Source organism: Solanum tuberosum, unplaced genomic scaffold (genome assembly GCF_000226075.1).
Source record: "Solanum tuberosum cultivar DM 1-3 516 R44 unplaced genomic scaffold, SolTub_3.0 scf00028, whole genome shotgun sequence".
NCBI lineage: Eukaryota > Viridiplantae > Streptophyta > Magnoliopsida > Solanales > Solanaceae > Solanum > Solanum tuberosum.
In genome coordinates this window covers 394069-408355 of record NW_006238954.1, presented here as the reverse complement: position 1 = coordinate 408355, position 14287 = coordinate 394069, and the positions used below count along the sequence as shown (strand labels likewise).

The 14287-nt window shown below is 38.4% G+C and overlaps 1 protein-coding gene across 1 annotated transcript in view; it reads right to left on the bottom strand.

The window, feature by feature from the left end:
• LOC102590267 (lon protease homolog 1, mitochondrial-like) overlaps positions 1-14287 on the bottom strand; it is a 35627-nt gene that overhangs the window by 2230 nt on the left and 19110 nt on the right. Inside the window, exons 13-18 of the mRNA XM_006341758.2 lie at positions 12904-13034; positions 12709-12813; positions 12367-12480; positions 7309-7476; positions 666-767; positions 248-487 (exon numbers count right to left, since the gene is read on the bottom strand). Coding sequence (XP_006341820.1) covers positions 248-487; positions 666-767; positions 7309-7476; positions 12367-12480; positions 12709-12813; positions 12904-13034 — 860 coding nt within the window. The remainder of the gene's footprint in view (positions 1-247; positions 488-665; positions 768-7308; positions 7477-12366; positions 12481-12708; positions 12814-12903; positions 13035-14287) is intronic.

Genomic DNA, 14287 nt, shown 5'->3' with positions numbered 1-14287 from the left:
CTTATATAATTGTCAGATAAGTGACCTCTTACATTGCATCTATTAACCAACATTTAATCAAACATGACACAATAAGACAAGGTATAAAAGACACGTTTTCTGTGCATACAAAACTAACCTATTTATACCTTAAGCATAGATGAAAGCAGTCAAATACATTGTAGCATGCATAATTGCAACTGGCAAGAATCACCTGTAGTACAACAATTAGAGCATTAAATAATGCCTTTTAATATTTTCCATTTACCTGTAAATGAGTATCTTCATCAGTAGGCTTCTCCATTTGGTTTACTGGTGCTTCCAGAGATTCAGCAACATTTTCAGAGGGCTTGTCATCATTGGTACCCTCTACAGACTTAGCTCCAGCCTGAGTTTCTTCCTTAGACTTGATTTCGTCTGATATATGGACAGATTCTGCTTTTACCTCATTTACCCCTGCATTCTGGGGCTCAATCTTGCCATCCTTCCTAACAAGCTTTAGAGCTATCTGGAAAAACAATAATAGAATGTGAGGACTGAGAAGTATCAGATCATGAAAATGATTTCCAAGTGTTTGTGTTGCATTACATTAAATAATCATCCACTTTTCTTCAAAAGTTCACTATGCATCAAATTCAGACAATGCAACTAAGATGTTTTAAACAAAAGAGTACAGATAACAGAACCTTGCGATAAATCTTTTCAATTTGCTTCTGCAGATTGCGAACACCGGCTTCTCTACAGTAATTTTCTATTAAAGCGAGAAGAGCTGCATCAGTCACTTCAACCTGAAATAAGGAATTCATGAAGCCAATATCATTAGCTTGTTTGCAAGCAATACTTCAGTGTAACTTGTTTACATGAAAACCAGTATCAAGGCATCCACCGGAAGTACTAAAATCACATCCACTAACTGTCACAATAATTATTCATGTTGAAAGATTTAAACCAAACATCAACAATTCATCCCTTCAAATTTTGCAATCAATTACTAACATAATGTTTGCACACTTAATTCCCCAACTTGAGTTCAAATTCTCTACATCTGAGAGACTGCCAGTTACCACGTGAAAATCCTGAGAGAGAGAGAGAGAGAGGTGACATATACACGAACTCAAACTCTGAATCTTTTCCACTTGATACCATATCAACTCGAACAATTTACAGGAGTATCCGGAAGTTGGCATTTCCAGCAAAATGGTACCCGAAGTGATTACCTATCCTGCTGTGTTTTCCATTAGACAAGCATAAAGCTACCACTACTACAACAACCAACCCAGTGAAATTCACAGGTGGGGTCTGGGGAAGCACAAAGCTACTACTGTGTCATGAAAAAAGTACTAGCAGCCTATAAAGCTGCTTTAAAATCTGAACTGATTTTATCCGCTCTAGAAGGCCACGACTAACAAAGGTATCCATAAGCCCTCCCAGATATCAATTGATTAACTTCTGACGCCCATATTTAAGGTGAAAAATATGTTCTGTTTTTTTTTCCACCAAAGATTCATATGGCATTTACCTCAACTAAAGCAGAATTTGAAAAAGCTAAATATAAGGTTCCCCAAATTACATTAATCTCATCTTTAAGACGATGGGAGAAAATACCTACTGCAGTCATCGTATAATAGAGATTGCACTACCACGAGGGCACCAATTCAATTGCTTTTTTCCCTGGGATAACAATGGTGTCTAGGCCAACTTACACGCACCTCAACTATTCGAATTGATACTTGCATCCCTTCAATTACCTTATTAATTATTTAAAATCCACCCAGCAACCAGTCAAGCACAATAAAATAATTTTACGTCCACAGTCAAAGTAGTCAAAAGCAAAAACCAGAGTAAAAGCAGGGTGGGGCTCTAAGGCCTATGCCTTAACGAAGAGAAGTAATAATGAAAACAATAACACACAAATCTTAAGCCTTAGGTCCTTAAAAATGCTCCCATGCACGTTTTCCAAGAATAACTTTTCCAAGGTTATTCTAACCAAGTAGCATCTTTTCCAAGAATGCTAGCCGGCTACATGGCAGGAACTTAACTTGGTTTTTGTGATAATTGCTAACAACTTCTAATTTAGATGGACGACGACATCATATATTTCGCAGTAGGGTTCAAATCATATGATATTTCCAGAAGAGCAGGAGGAGCTGAGCCATCCGAATGGACAGCGAGAAATTTTTATCAGGAGAACATCCTTCAGCAAGAAGATGATGAGATGGCTTTGTGAGTCCATGAAGGAGGCCTCAAAGGTCAAAGGTAACTATGTTAAAATGTGGTAGCTGGGAGCCAGTCAATTACTATTTCAAATTTGAGAATTGGTGGCTACAAACGGAGGACTTCAAAGAAAGGGTGAAGGAATGGTGGGATTATTTTTCCCATGAAGGAAGACCTGACTACATTTTAGCTTTCAAATTAAAGGCAATAAAATATAAACTCAAGGAATAGAGCAAGACTACCCAAGGAAACTTGGGTTTGCAAAAGGCAAGTATTCTAAATCAGTTAGCTGAATTGGAGGAGATCCATAATGATCACAGGTACATAAATGAGGAAGAACAAGCCACAAAAGCATCTCTGGCTATGAAGTTTGAGGATATTGCAAGGAATGAAGAAGTGGCTTGGAGACAAGGGGTCAAGAGCCCTATGGTTGAATCAAGGGGATAGAATACAAAATATATCCACAGGTTGCAAATGCTCATAGAAGATTTAACAACATTGCTAAGTTGATAATAAGGAGAGAGGAGGTGATCAATCCAGCAAATACCAACAAGAAAATTGTTACCTTTTATCAGCAGATATATTCTGACTTTGAAATGTGGAGACCTCAAGGTCTAATAGGAAACTGTCCTAAGGTCAATAATGAGGATAATGTGATGCTTAAAGGTCCCTTTGAAACCCAGGAGATATGGGATAGAATGAAAGCATGTGCTGGAGACAAAGCTCCTGGGCCTAATGGTTTCTCCATGGCATTTTCAACCAGTGCTGGTACGTGATAAGTAAAGAGGTGGTAGCTGCAGTGCAGGATTTTTATGATCAAGGTAATTTTGAAAAAAGCATTAATGCTACTTTAGTATCCTCGACTCTAAAAAAAAATGGGAGCCTAGGAGTTGAAAGACTTCAGGCCCATCAGTTTGATAGGCAGTATCTATGAGTTAATTCTAAGATTCTGACTGAGAGATTGAAGAAAATAATACTCAAATTAGTGGACAACCAACAGGACGCTTTCATTGAATGAATATAGATCATGGAAGCTGTCTTAATTGCTAATGAAGTAGTGGATACTAGAATCAGAAATAAAGAGCCTGGCGTTCTGTGCAAATTGGACATAGAGAAGAAAAGAACAGAGAAAAAAGTAAAATCATGGGTTCTAGAGAGAGAGAGACTCCTACTTCTCTCTAGAAGCTAGGAAGTTGGACAAGCAGCCTTTCAAGGAGGGTTGTTTCACTGGCACCGACATTGGATGGTGGCTGTAGAAGGCTAAAGGGACAGTTAGAACCTCGGTTCAGATTGTCGCTAGGACACAGCGGAGAGGAAAGAGTTCCTCCCGACTTGTTTGGTGAGGAAGTTCTAGAAAAGGGTAACTTCACCGGACCTGGTTTCTACTTGGGCTGCTAAACCTTCGAATGTAAATCCATGTATCAAAGTCTCTTCTATGGGAGATATTCAACCTTCCTTTTCAGATTTCCTTGCGTGTTGGAGGCTGATCGAGGTTTCAGAGAGGGAGAGAGATGGATGGAGGATAATCTGCTTAGACTCCACAGATGGTCAGAGACAATAGCGATGGAGTCCCAAAGAAGAAGAGAAGGCTCGGGGTGGTGAATATAGTGGGGTTGCCGTTACACCTCTGGTGTATTGATTTGTTTAGGAGCATTGGAGATTCGCGAGGGTGGGTGGGTTTTGGGGGAAGACTGTAGTTTGACTGATGTCTCAAGGGTAATGATTTTGGTGAGGAAAGGGGGAAGAGTTCCGGTGTCTATGGTGGTGGAGAAAGTTTCAGGGTCTGGTTAACACAAGAGTTAAGCCTGGGGAGAAGGTGATAGAGAAAAAGAGGGTTGGAATACTCTGTATACGGGTGATTTTAGGCGTCATCCATCGGAAAATATGGAGTCTGTATCAGAAAAAGGTGGAGATACTTCAGAAAAGACAGGCAGTTTGAATTTGAAAAAGTTAGGGTTAAGGAAAAAAAGGCCGACGATGTGGAGCAGAACGAGTGTGCAGCTGCTGCCCCCTCGAAAAATGCCTCCAGCAAGCTCACTTCAGGTGCAAAACTGTCTGAGGAAGCAAGAAACTTATGAAGTAAGGAGAAAGTGGAAAAGGTGATCGGAGTTGGGAGTTGGGAGTCCAAAGATTGCTAGTTTTACTTCAATAACAATGTGAACCAATTGACAATCTTGATGCTTTGAGTTCGGAGTTGGAAAATAACAAGTTGTTCACCGTAAATGAAAAGCTTCTGGTTAGGGAAGAGATTAGTTTTCCACATATCTTGGTCTGGATTCCTAAGGTGCCGAGGAAGGTGTGCTTCTTCGCGTGGTTAGCTTCTAGAGGGGCGATTTTGATGACAGAGAATCTTAGGAAACGAAAGGTCATCTGCTTGAGTTGGTGTTTCCTTTGTAAGGAGGCAAGTGAGGATGTGTACCATATTTTAGTACATTGCAAATAAGCTTTGAGGTTATGAGAGGAAAGCTTTAGATGGTTTGTTGTTTCCTGGTTTATGCCAGGATCCGTATGATCATATAAATTGGAATTATTTACTCCCTCCGTTTCAAAAAGAGTGGTCTAGTTTGACTTGACACAGAGTTTAAGAAAATAAAGAAGACTTTTGAATCTTGTGGTCCTAAATTAAAGGTATGTCAAATGTACAAAATTGTCCTTTAATCTTGTGGCCTTGAAAAGGAAAGAGGTCATTCTTTTTTAAACAGATTAAAAAGGAAAGTAGGTCATTCTTTTTTAAACAGAGGGAGTACTAGAAATTATGAGGCACGTGGGTTTTGGACTTTTGGTGGTCGATGGATAAATTGGATAAGATATTGCATTAGCACAGTCAGGTTTTTAATTCTTGTTAATGGTTATCCAGCTGAGGGTTTTCCTTCCTAGAGGGGTATAAGACAGGGTGATCAATTGTCTCCACTCTTATTCATACTAGCCATGGAAGGAATTCATGATATGCTAAAGAAGGCTCAAGAAATAAATTGGATTAGGGGGTTCAAGGTGAGTACGAAGAGTCAAATTTACAATATGCAGATGATCAATTAAGAATGATAAGAATTATTTTTGTTCACTCTGAAGCTACATATGGTTTAGACATAAACTGGACGAAAAGCTCTATAAATCCAGTAAACAGGGTAGACCAGATCCAATCTCTGGCTGCAATTCTTGGTTGAAGAATAAGGACTCTTCCAACTGTGTGTTTAGGAATTCCCTTGGGAGCCAAAAGTAAGTCAAAAGAAATATGGAATGAGATTTTAGAGAAATGTGAAAAAATGTTAGCCAGCTGGAAAAGACTACATCTTTCCTTAGGTGGAAAATCAATTTGAATCAGTTGTCTTTGATGCTATGCCTACCAATTTGATGTCAATGTTTCCCTTTCCAATAAATGTGATCAAGAAATCAAATCAAAAGAAATTCCCTTTGGGAAGGAAACAGTGACAAGAAGAAGATACATCTGGTGAAATGGGACCATCTCCTGGACAGCAAGGGAAAGGGGGTGTGGGCATCAAACTTGAAGGTTCAAAATCAAAGATACTGATGAAGTGGTTAGGGTGATTTGCAACTGATGAACAATCATTGTGGAAGGAGGTGATCCTAGAAAAATATGACAAGATATAGCAGATGGACAATTAAAAATGTGAATGGTCCATCTGGTACTAGTCTGTCAATGACAATTAGAAATTTATGGCCCATGTTCAAGGAGAAGACAATAATAAAAATAGGTAATGAATGGCATGAAGACTATTTTCCGGAAGGATACTTGGTTGAATCAAGACCCTTTGAAATAGGTGTTTCCAGATATGTACCCTTTATTACATCAGGAGGCAATAGTAGGTGCTTCATGGAGCAATCAAGGATGGAACCTCACTTTTAGAAGGCCATTAAATGAAGTTGATTGAATTGTTTAAGACTCTTGAACAGTTCAAAAACTTTCTTAAGAGAATAGCTTAAGGTGGAGTGCGGAGAAGCAAGGGAAATTCACTGTGAACACAGTATATAAGGAGTTCAACACTTCCAACAATCAAATTGAATGCTGGCCACGGAAGATGATTTGGAAGGTGAAAATACCTTACAAGGTAGCATCACCTCTTACTTCATAAAAAAAAAATACCTTACAAGGTAGCATGCTTCATCTGGCTACTAGCTAGAGAAGCAGTTCTCGCTCAGGATAATCTCTGCAGGAGAGGTTATCAGTTGTGCTCTATATGCTACCTATGTGGAAGTGAGCCAGAGACAATCAGTCATCTTTTTTTACATTGCAAACTAACTACACAACTGTGGAGGATGTTTATCAGCCTAGGTTACTGGTTGGAGTATGCCTAGGATCATAGTGGATCTTCTAGCACGCTGGAATAGAGAAGGTGTCAACTGAATCCAAAAGGACAGATGAAAGGTTGTCCCAACTTGCATATGGTGGACAATAGATGTTTTGAAGGTAAACCTTGTCATATACAGAAGATAAAAATGAAGTGCCGGGTCCGGTTATATTTTTGGTGCAATGAGTCCGCTTAGAAAGTCATGAATCTATTTTTGATGTTCTAGACTCCCTGTAGATGATAGTGGAGCTTGTCTTTATTAAGCTCTGTAATTATGCTTAATTATACTGCCTTTGTACATTCTTTATCATTATATATAAAATAAAACAAAAAAAGAAATAAAAAAAATATATATATATAATACAACCAAAAATAACTATAAACACAAACAATTATTTGGACAGAGAATAAAAATTACAACAATTTAGCAAAATATATGAAGATTAAACTAGAGCAATCAAGTTTAGAAATCATTTTACATTTCTGATTCATATGAAAAGACGTAGCTCCATGTTATCTGGAGCTAGTTTTCTTATACCAAACTTTTAATCACTTGTTCATACTCATAAAAATTCATCTGCAACATTTTTTAACAATTAACATATCGGGTTACCAACTATATTTGATGCTTGATACTGTTTTCTTAAAGAAAGAGCATGTGGAGGAGTGAACACACGTCGTAGCACCAACAGACCTATGTCTGCTCAGAGATTTCAAAAATTGGAACCGAAAAATATGCACAAAACTCAACTGATAAATGAGTCTGAAATAAATGAGATGCAACTAGGGACGTTTCTTTGATACATACCTGTTCAGGCTTGATCCCACATGTTTCACGGGTACTTTTTTCCAAATAATCCCGGGCTATGTGCAGTTTCTCATCAGTAATGTAACCAGCAATTGCAATTACCTCCATTCTATCCAAAAGAGGATTAGGTATCATTTCCAAGACATTGGCTGTGCAGACAAACAAAACCTGCAGTTACAAAAAAGGAAAAATCATTATCAACAACAGTACATGTAGGTTGTTTTTCCTGTTTAAAGTACAATTGAGTAGGTAACTGTATTAAACAAAGATGATAGTAAACAAGGCTAGAAGGAACCTGAAGGCACCAAAGCTCCAATTTGTCTTCCATTTTTGGCATGAAAAGGGATTTTATAATCATAATTATCCTTTGGACAAGTACACTAAACCTTGAGGTTGAATTTTATAAGTTCATTCAGGTTCATATATATCTCAACATCTATAATTCAAGGTTTTGATCTTGCCTCCCTCCCCATAACCAAGTCAGATCCACAACAACAACATACAAAGTGAGATCCCACTAAGTGCGGTCTGGTGAAGGTAGAGTGTATGCAGACCTTACCACTACCTAATGGAGGTAGAGAGGTTGTTTCCAAGAGATCCTTGGCTCAAGTGCATCAAACCCAAGTAAAAAAAGAAGAAAACAATGAGGAAAGCATAGCAATTAATAAAAAAAGCAGTGTAAAGTCTACAAGAAAGAACAATAACAACAACAAAATAGTGTGGTAATTGAAACACAACAAACAACATATGTCCATAACTACATGGGTACGACTAGTACTACAACAGGCACTAACAAGCCTAAATTTTCCGAGGCAAGACAACACTATACTAACCTTCTACCTTAATACGTGACCTCCACTCCTTCCTATCTAGAGTCATGTCATCGGTAATATGAAGTTGAGTCATGTCGTGTCTTGTCACCTTCCCCAATACTACCAAAATAATAGAAAGATGCTTTTCTTTTAACTATGACATTTGGAAATATTATACAAATATTTACCATCGTGAAAAGACATAGTAAATTATCCGAGTCAATGATAAATCCAAATGATATGGTACGCAAATATACCCATCCACTTCTCTCTCCAGTCATGCCATTGATCTGCTGATGTTTGTTCAGATAAAATAAAATACTACTGCTAAGTGTAAAGTTGTCATTTTAAAATTAAAGGAAAAATCTTTAATCAATAGGTAAACAACAACATGCCCAGTGTAACACCACAAGGGGGACCCTGGGCAGGGTGGTGTGTACACAACCTTATGTTTTCAATAACCCTCCGCACAAGTAAAGCATATCAAAATCAGGAAGAAAAGGAAATACAGTAGTAAGAAGGTCATGTAGAAAATAATGGAGAAAAGAACAATAGCAACAACAAACAATACGACAACTGACGAAAAGGAAGTACTAGGTAATAAAAAAATTGAATAATAAAATATTATGAGGGTAATAATAATAATACTGATAAGGAAAACTAGACAACGCTCGACTACCTATTAACCTTTTACCCAAGTCCTCAGACCCACCATAGTCAATCTCTCAAACCTCATCATTGGGGCATCTCTACACCTTCTTTTCACATACCCGAACTATCTCAGGTTTGTCTTCCTCATCTTGTCCACCACGAAGGGCACTCCCAACTTGTCCAAAATATCTTCACTTCTGTTGAAAATATAATTAACTAATAAAGTTGTGCTCTCCCTAACAGTGTGCTCTCCCACACTCTCCCTAACAGCTTAAGCTTTTAGATGAGATGGTCACACACTTCAACATGGTATCAGAGCAGACAAAGGTCCTGAGATTGAATCTCACCGCCACCCAAATCAGAAAAGAATTTCCACGTGCTTGGCCCTGAAAAAGAATCAGGCTTACACGTGAGGGGGAGTGTTAAGAATATAATCAAATAACGAAAGTGTGCTCTCTCTAACAACTTAAGCTTTTAGATGAGATGGTCACACACTTCAACAACTCCTAATCCTACCTCTCCATGTGCGCCCAAACATCCATCTCAACATCCTCATTTCTACTACTTTCATCTTCAAGACATGTGAGTTCTTGATTGGTCAACACTAGGTAGACTTTTATTAGTTTAATCAATAGTTAATGTTATGGGCCGATATTTTCTTTGCGTAAGCGACACACAAATAACTTGTGTGGAGCCCATAGTCCCTCCTGCTACCGACCAACCTATCTCAATTCCAAGGTTTCTCGCCATAATCTGATGCCTATGGTGAAGCTTACCTCAGAGGCTCACCTCAACTGTGCTAGCCATTTGGTGTCGAATGCCTCAATCCTTGACATGCTATCAACTTTTGTGGCACATCTTCATATGTTGGATCTTGTCCATGCACGCTCTCGGGTTGGCTATGCACATACTAGTCCCTCGGGCTAGACTTAAGTAATGCTCTCACATGCACAGTCCTATCCCCAAGCTTGACACTTTCCTTGTGCATGCACACATAGCTTACACTTAGCCCGAGTAGAGCAACATCCAATCCTTGGCATTGGTTATGTGCGTCTTCCATATCATACCTTCGATTGTCTCATGGCATTGCCAAGCAAAGCTCACACAACATACATTCATCTCACATGCTGCAACATCACCCCACAACTGTATATCTAGGCCAACGAACCCTTAGCTGCCCTGAAGCCAAGCCAAGCTCACAAGTCAGGTCATAAGGCTCTAAAGAGTCTGGAAAGCCAAGGTACCCTTCAAGGTTGCATGTTTCACTTGGCTACTAGCCAAACAGGCCACACTCACCCAGGACAACCTTATGAAAAGAGGTCGTCAGTTTTGCTCTAGGTGCTCTTTTTGTGAATGTGAGATTGAGGCAATAAATCATCTCTTTCTACATTGTAGAGAGACTGTGAAGTTATGGCAGATTTTCATCAATTTAGAGGCATAAGCTGGACTATGCCAAGGAGCATCAAAGAGGCTCTAGCTTGCTGGAATAGAGATGGGAATCAGTCGGGACACAGGGAGAGATGGAAGATTGTCCCAGCCTGCATTTGGTGGACTATATGGATGGAAAGGAACCAGAGATGTTTCGAAAACAAGAGTTGCTCTTTGCAGAAACTGAAGATGAACTGTCTAGTCCTTTTCTTTTATTGGTGTAAACACGAATATCCTCAAGAAGAAGACGATATTCCTAGTATTTTAGATTATTTATGAAGCTTAGTAGGGACACCTCTCCCTCTGTAATTTTATTGTAAGTATTATTGGAATACTTTTCTGAGTATTCCTTTTGTTCATAATACAAGTTAACTTTTTCAAAAAAAAAAAAAACACTACCAGTCCTTATTTGAGATATGTTCAATATCTGGTTCTTGCATCATGTTTGTTAGTCATCAAAACTTCAAATGGAGCATAGCTCACGGCTCCTAGCTCCTAGCTCAACTATATATAATAATACACTATCAGTTTTAGTTCTATTTAATAAGGATTCTCAGGTAAAGCTACCTATTGTTTTTTTAAAAAGGATTCTCACGCTTTGCTAAAATCAATAGAGCGTAAGCCTTGATTTCTTGTTCTTCCAAGTTTTGTAGCCTTGTAGGAGTCTCTTCATTTCTGAAACGATAAAATCACATGGGGTTTTTTGGACAAAATTGGAACTCTCTTGTTTCTTTTGTTCTTTAATGATTTGGCCTGTATACTAGAACTCATATATCATAAATTTGTAATCCTATCCAATTTGGGTTGCTGTATCTGAATATTTGTCACTACTAAAAGTCATAGAAGGCTCTAGAGAGTCTTCCTCGATTACTCAATCGTCACAACGGTCTTATTCCATCACAAGGGCTATGCGCAGGGCCTAATCTTTCCAAATATCAAGCCTCTGTTGGCCCTAGGCCACGTGCCATCCATAGAATTCCCAAACTCATATAGATAGCATAGACACTCCTCATGGGTACCCAGGTAGGCTCTTGCAGTTCCCTCAAGGCAGCACAACTGGGGTGGACCATTGTCAACATACCGAGGTAGGTTGTCACCTGCTTCCCCTCATATAATCTTTAAGAAATAAACTCAACCCAATTGTCAGGATTAGACATGTTTCTGCTCAGCAATTATAATAGGCCTTTATATCTTATTTGAATTCCAAATCAGATGTCATTTGGTACAAACTCCTCATCTTGACTTCCTTCACACCTCAATGAAGTTCATCCCATTGTCACACTCGTGGAATGAGTTAGGCCTTCAGAAGCTTTAGCAAATTACGACAATGTCATTGCTCCTTGGCTAAGTCAAGACCATAGGTAAGCAGACTTTAAATGACTCCAAACTTGGTAAGCATATATAAGAGCATTCTACTAACAAAGTTTTCTATTGGAATCCCTAGATTCCAATTTTAGCTCGAGAACATGTGGCGCTGACATTTGCCTATTGACATTCCCCTTTGCCTAATACTCCTACTTCATCCCCTCGCTAGCACATGTCTCCTAAATAGCTAACACTCGTGTAGCCTATTGGGGTGCACTGGTGCACTGCAATACCAGTGTTTAGAACCCAAAGATTTGGAGTGTTAGAGGTAAACTAATTGTTAAATGCTCAAAGGATGTTGCTCCAATTATCGAAAACATCAAGAGGTATAGAATTGTATCCCTCATTAGTAAAGCCCTCAAAGATACCTCCAACAGATAGCAGGAAAGCTCAATGCATCAACCTTTTTCCTATTGAACGGTCACCAACAACCAAATACCAAAGAAACCCATTTTCCCTCAAGTATCAAGAGAACAACATTCTACTTACACTTACAATAATACAGTCAGAAAGATAGAAAGAGAGCAGAGACATGAAATAACATACTTCCAGTTAGCTTCCATTATGGACAATAAAAGGAAAGGTTCTGTCATGAAACTTTTACCAAACTTAGCTAATATAAGAGGCAAAACAAATATAAAAAAGGAGGGAAAATAACAAAAGTGAAAGAGCATAATGACATTAGATATTTGCAAGATTTTACTATTACATTAGCTCCCATTCATCAAGTGGTTTTAGAGGCATTCCACAAGGGCCAATCAACAGACACAATAATCTGATAAGTGGACCCGAAAGAACTAACCTTCGATAGATCAATAGGAACATCAAGATAATGATCCAAGAAATTTGCATTCTGTTCTGGATCAAGAAGCTCCAACATAGCACTTGCTGGATCACCAGCATGTCCCCTTCCCAGCTGCCATAGAAGCAAAAATACAGGGCTATTACTGAAATTAATCTATTATTATCCAATTTTTTCAATCATTAAGTTTGTAGAAGAAATCCAAGCAAAACACAATAAGCTCATGCTCAAAAATCTTCCTTGTGGTCATCAGACAGAGATTAAATAGTGAAAAAGAACATAGAAGTCTATCATAGTCATAGACATACAACTGAAGTAGTAACTTTGTAAACCATAAAATACCTTATCAATTTCATCTATCAAAACAAGAGGATTAGCTGTTCCCACACTTTTTAAACATTGCACCATCTTCCCTGGCATGGCACCTATATAAGTCCGTCGATGTCCCTTGATGTGTATCCGAAAGTTAGTCATGAATATTAAAGATTCTGTGCACCACAAAAGAATGTTGTTTGAGCTGGTCAGATCTTTCTATACCTTTATTTCAGCGACATCAGACAACCCTCCAACAGAAAATCGGTAGAACTTGCGGTTCAATGCACGTGCAATTGAACGACCTATACTGGTTTTGCCTACTCCAGGAGGGCCAGAGAGGCATATGATTTTCCCTGTTCAAGCAAAACAGTGCAATGAGTCTGTTTCTAGTTACTGACTCACATTCATAGATTAAAATGAGATAAAACAAGTGCAGCACACGTGAAAGATAATATCAGCATATGGGACTTATATCATCACTTGAATCTGATATTGTCCTAGGTAAGGTGGAAGGAATTTTTTCTAGAGTCTAATTTACCCTTCGTCTTTGGATCATATATTTTAATACCCATACAAGTATCTGTTTTTTCTCGACAATTCATAGTTCTCAAAGACTGTCCTCTACAATAATCATATCTCAACTTCAATGTTGTAAAATGTAAAGATATATCAATTCCCTACTAGACTTCAGACATCAATGTTTTTGAACCTTTTGTGGACATTGGTCATCTTGTGAAAAATTTTGAGTTTGTATCCCCTTGTTCAACCATAGCACCCTGGATCCTGGTCTCCAAGCAATTTCCTCAAATCTGGCTATCTCCTCAAATTCCATAGATAGATTTGGAATTACCATTATATTATAGTCGTGCCAAGCACGAAGGCGCAGATGCGGGCGGATAGTAATCCAAAGGATAACAAGGTAAGAAAAGCTTAATCCAAAGGATAACAACTTGGTCATGAAGCTGTGATTTGCAAAAGCAAATTTCAAAAAGATGAAACAGTTGCCACCTAAAGTTATTTGTTTCAGTTGGATTACTCTAAAAGATTCTTGCTTGACTCAGAATAATCTCATGAGGAGGAAATTCCAAATAGTCAACAGATGCTACATGTGCTTGTGCAACTCAGAATCTATTAATCACTTGTTCCTTCATTGCACAGTTGCAACAGGCCTATGGAACATGTTCTTCTCACTTTTTGGACTCACTTGGGTCATGCCAAGATCATTGAGAGAGGTTTTTGTGTGTTGGAGTTCTTGGAAAGTTGGGAAGTCCGTCAAGCAGATCTGGTCTTTGGTTCCAGCCTGTATTTTGTGGTGCTTATGGACGGAGAGGAACAAAAGATGTTTTGATGGCACCCCAACTCCCATCTCTACCTTTAAAGCAAGATGTTTGATTACTCTTTTTGGTTGGGTTAATCTCTCTCCTGTACTTAGTGTCGATTCTTTCCTAGAATTTATCAGCTCCATAGATCTCTGCTGTTAGCTGTTTAGATAGCTTTTTTTTCCTTTTTGGGAGCTGATATTTCTTTCTTTTGTAATCTGTGCATCTGCTTGATGCTTTGTTAATGACATTCTTCTTACTTCATCAAAAAAAAAATATACTGATAA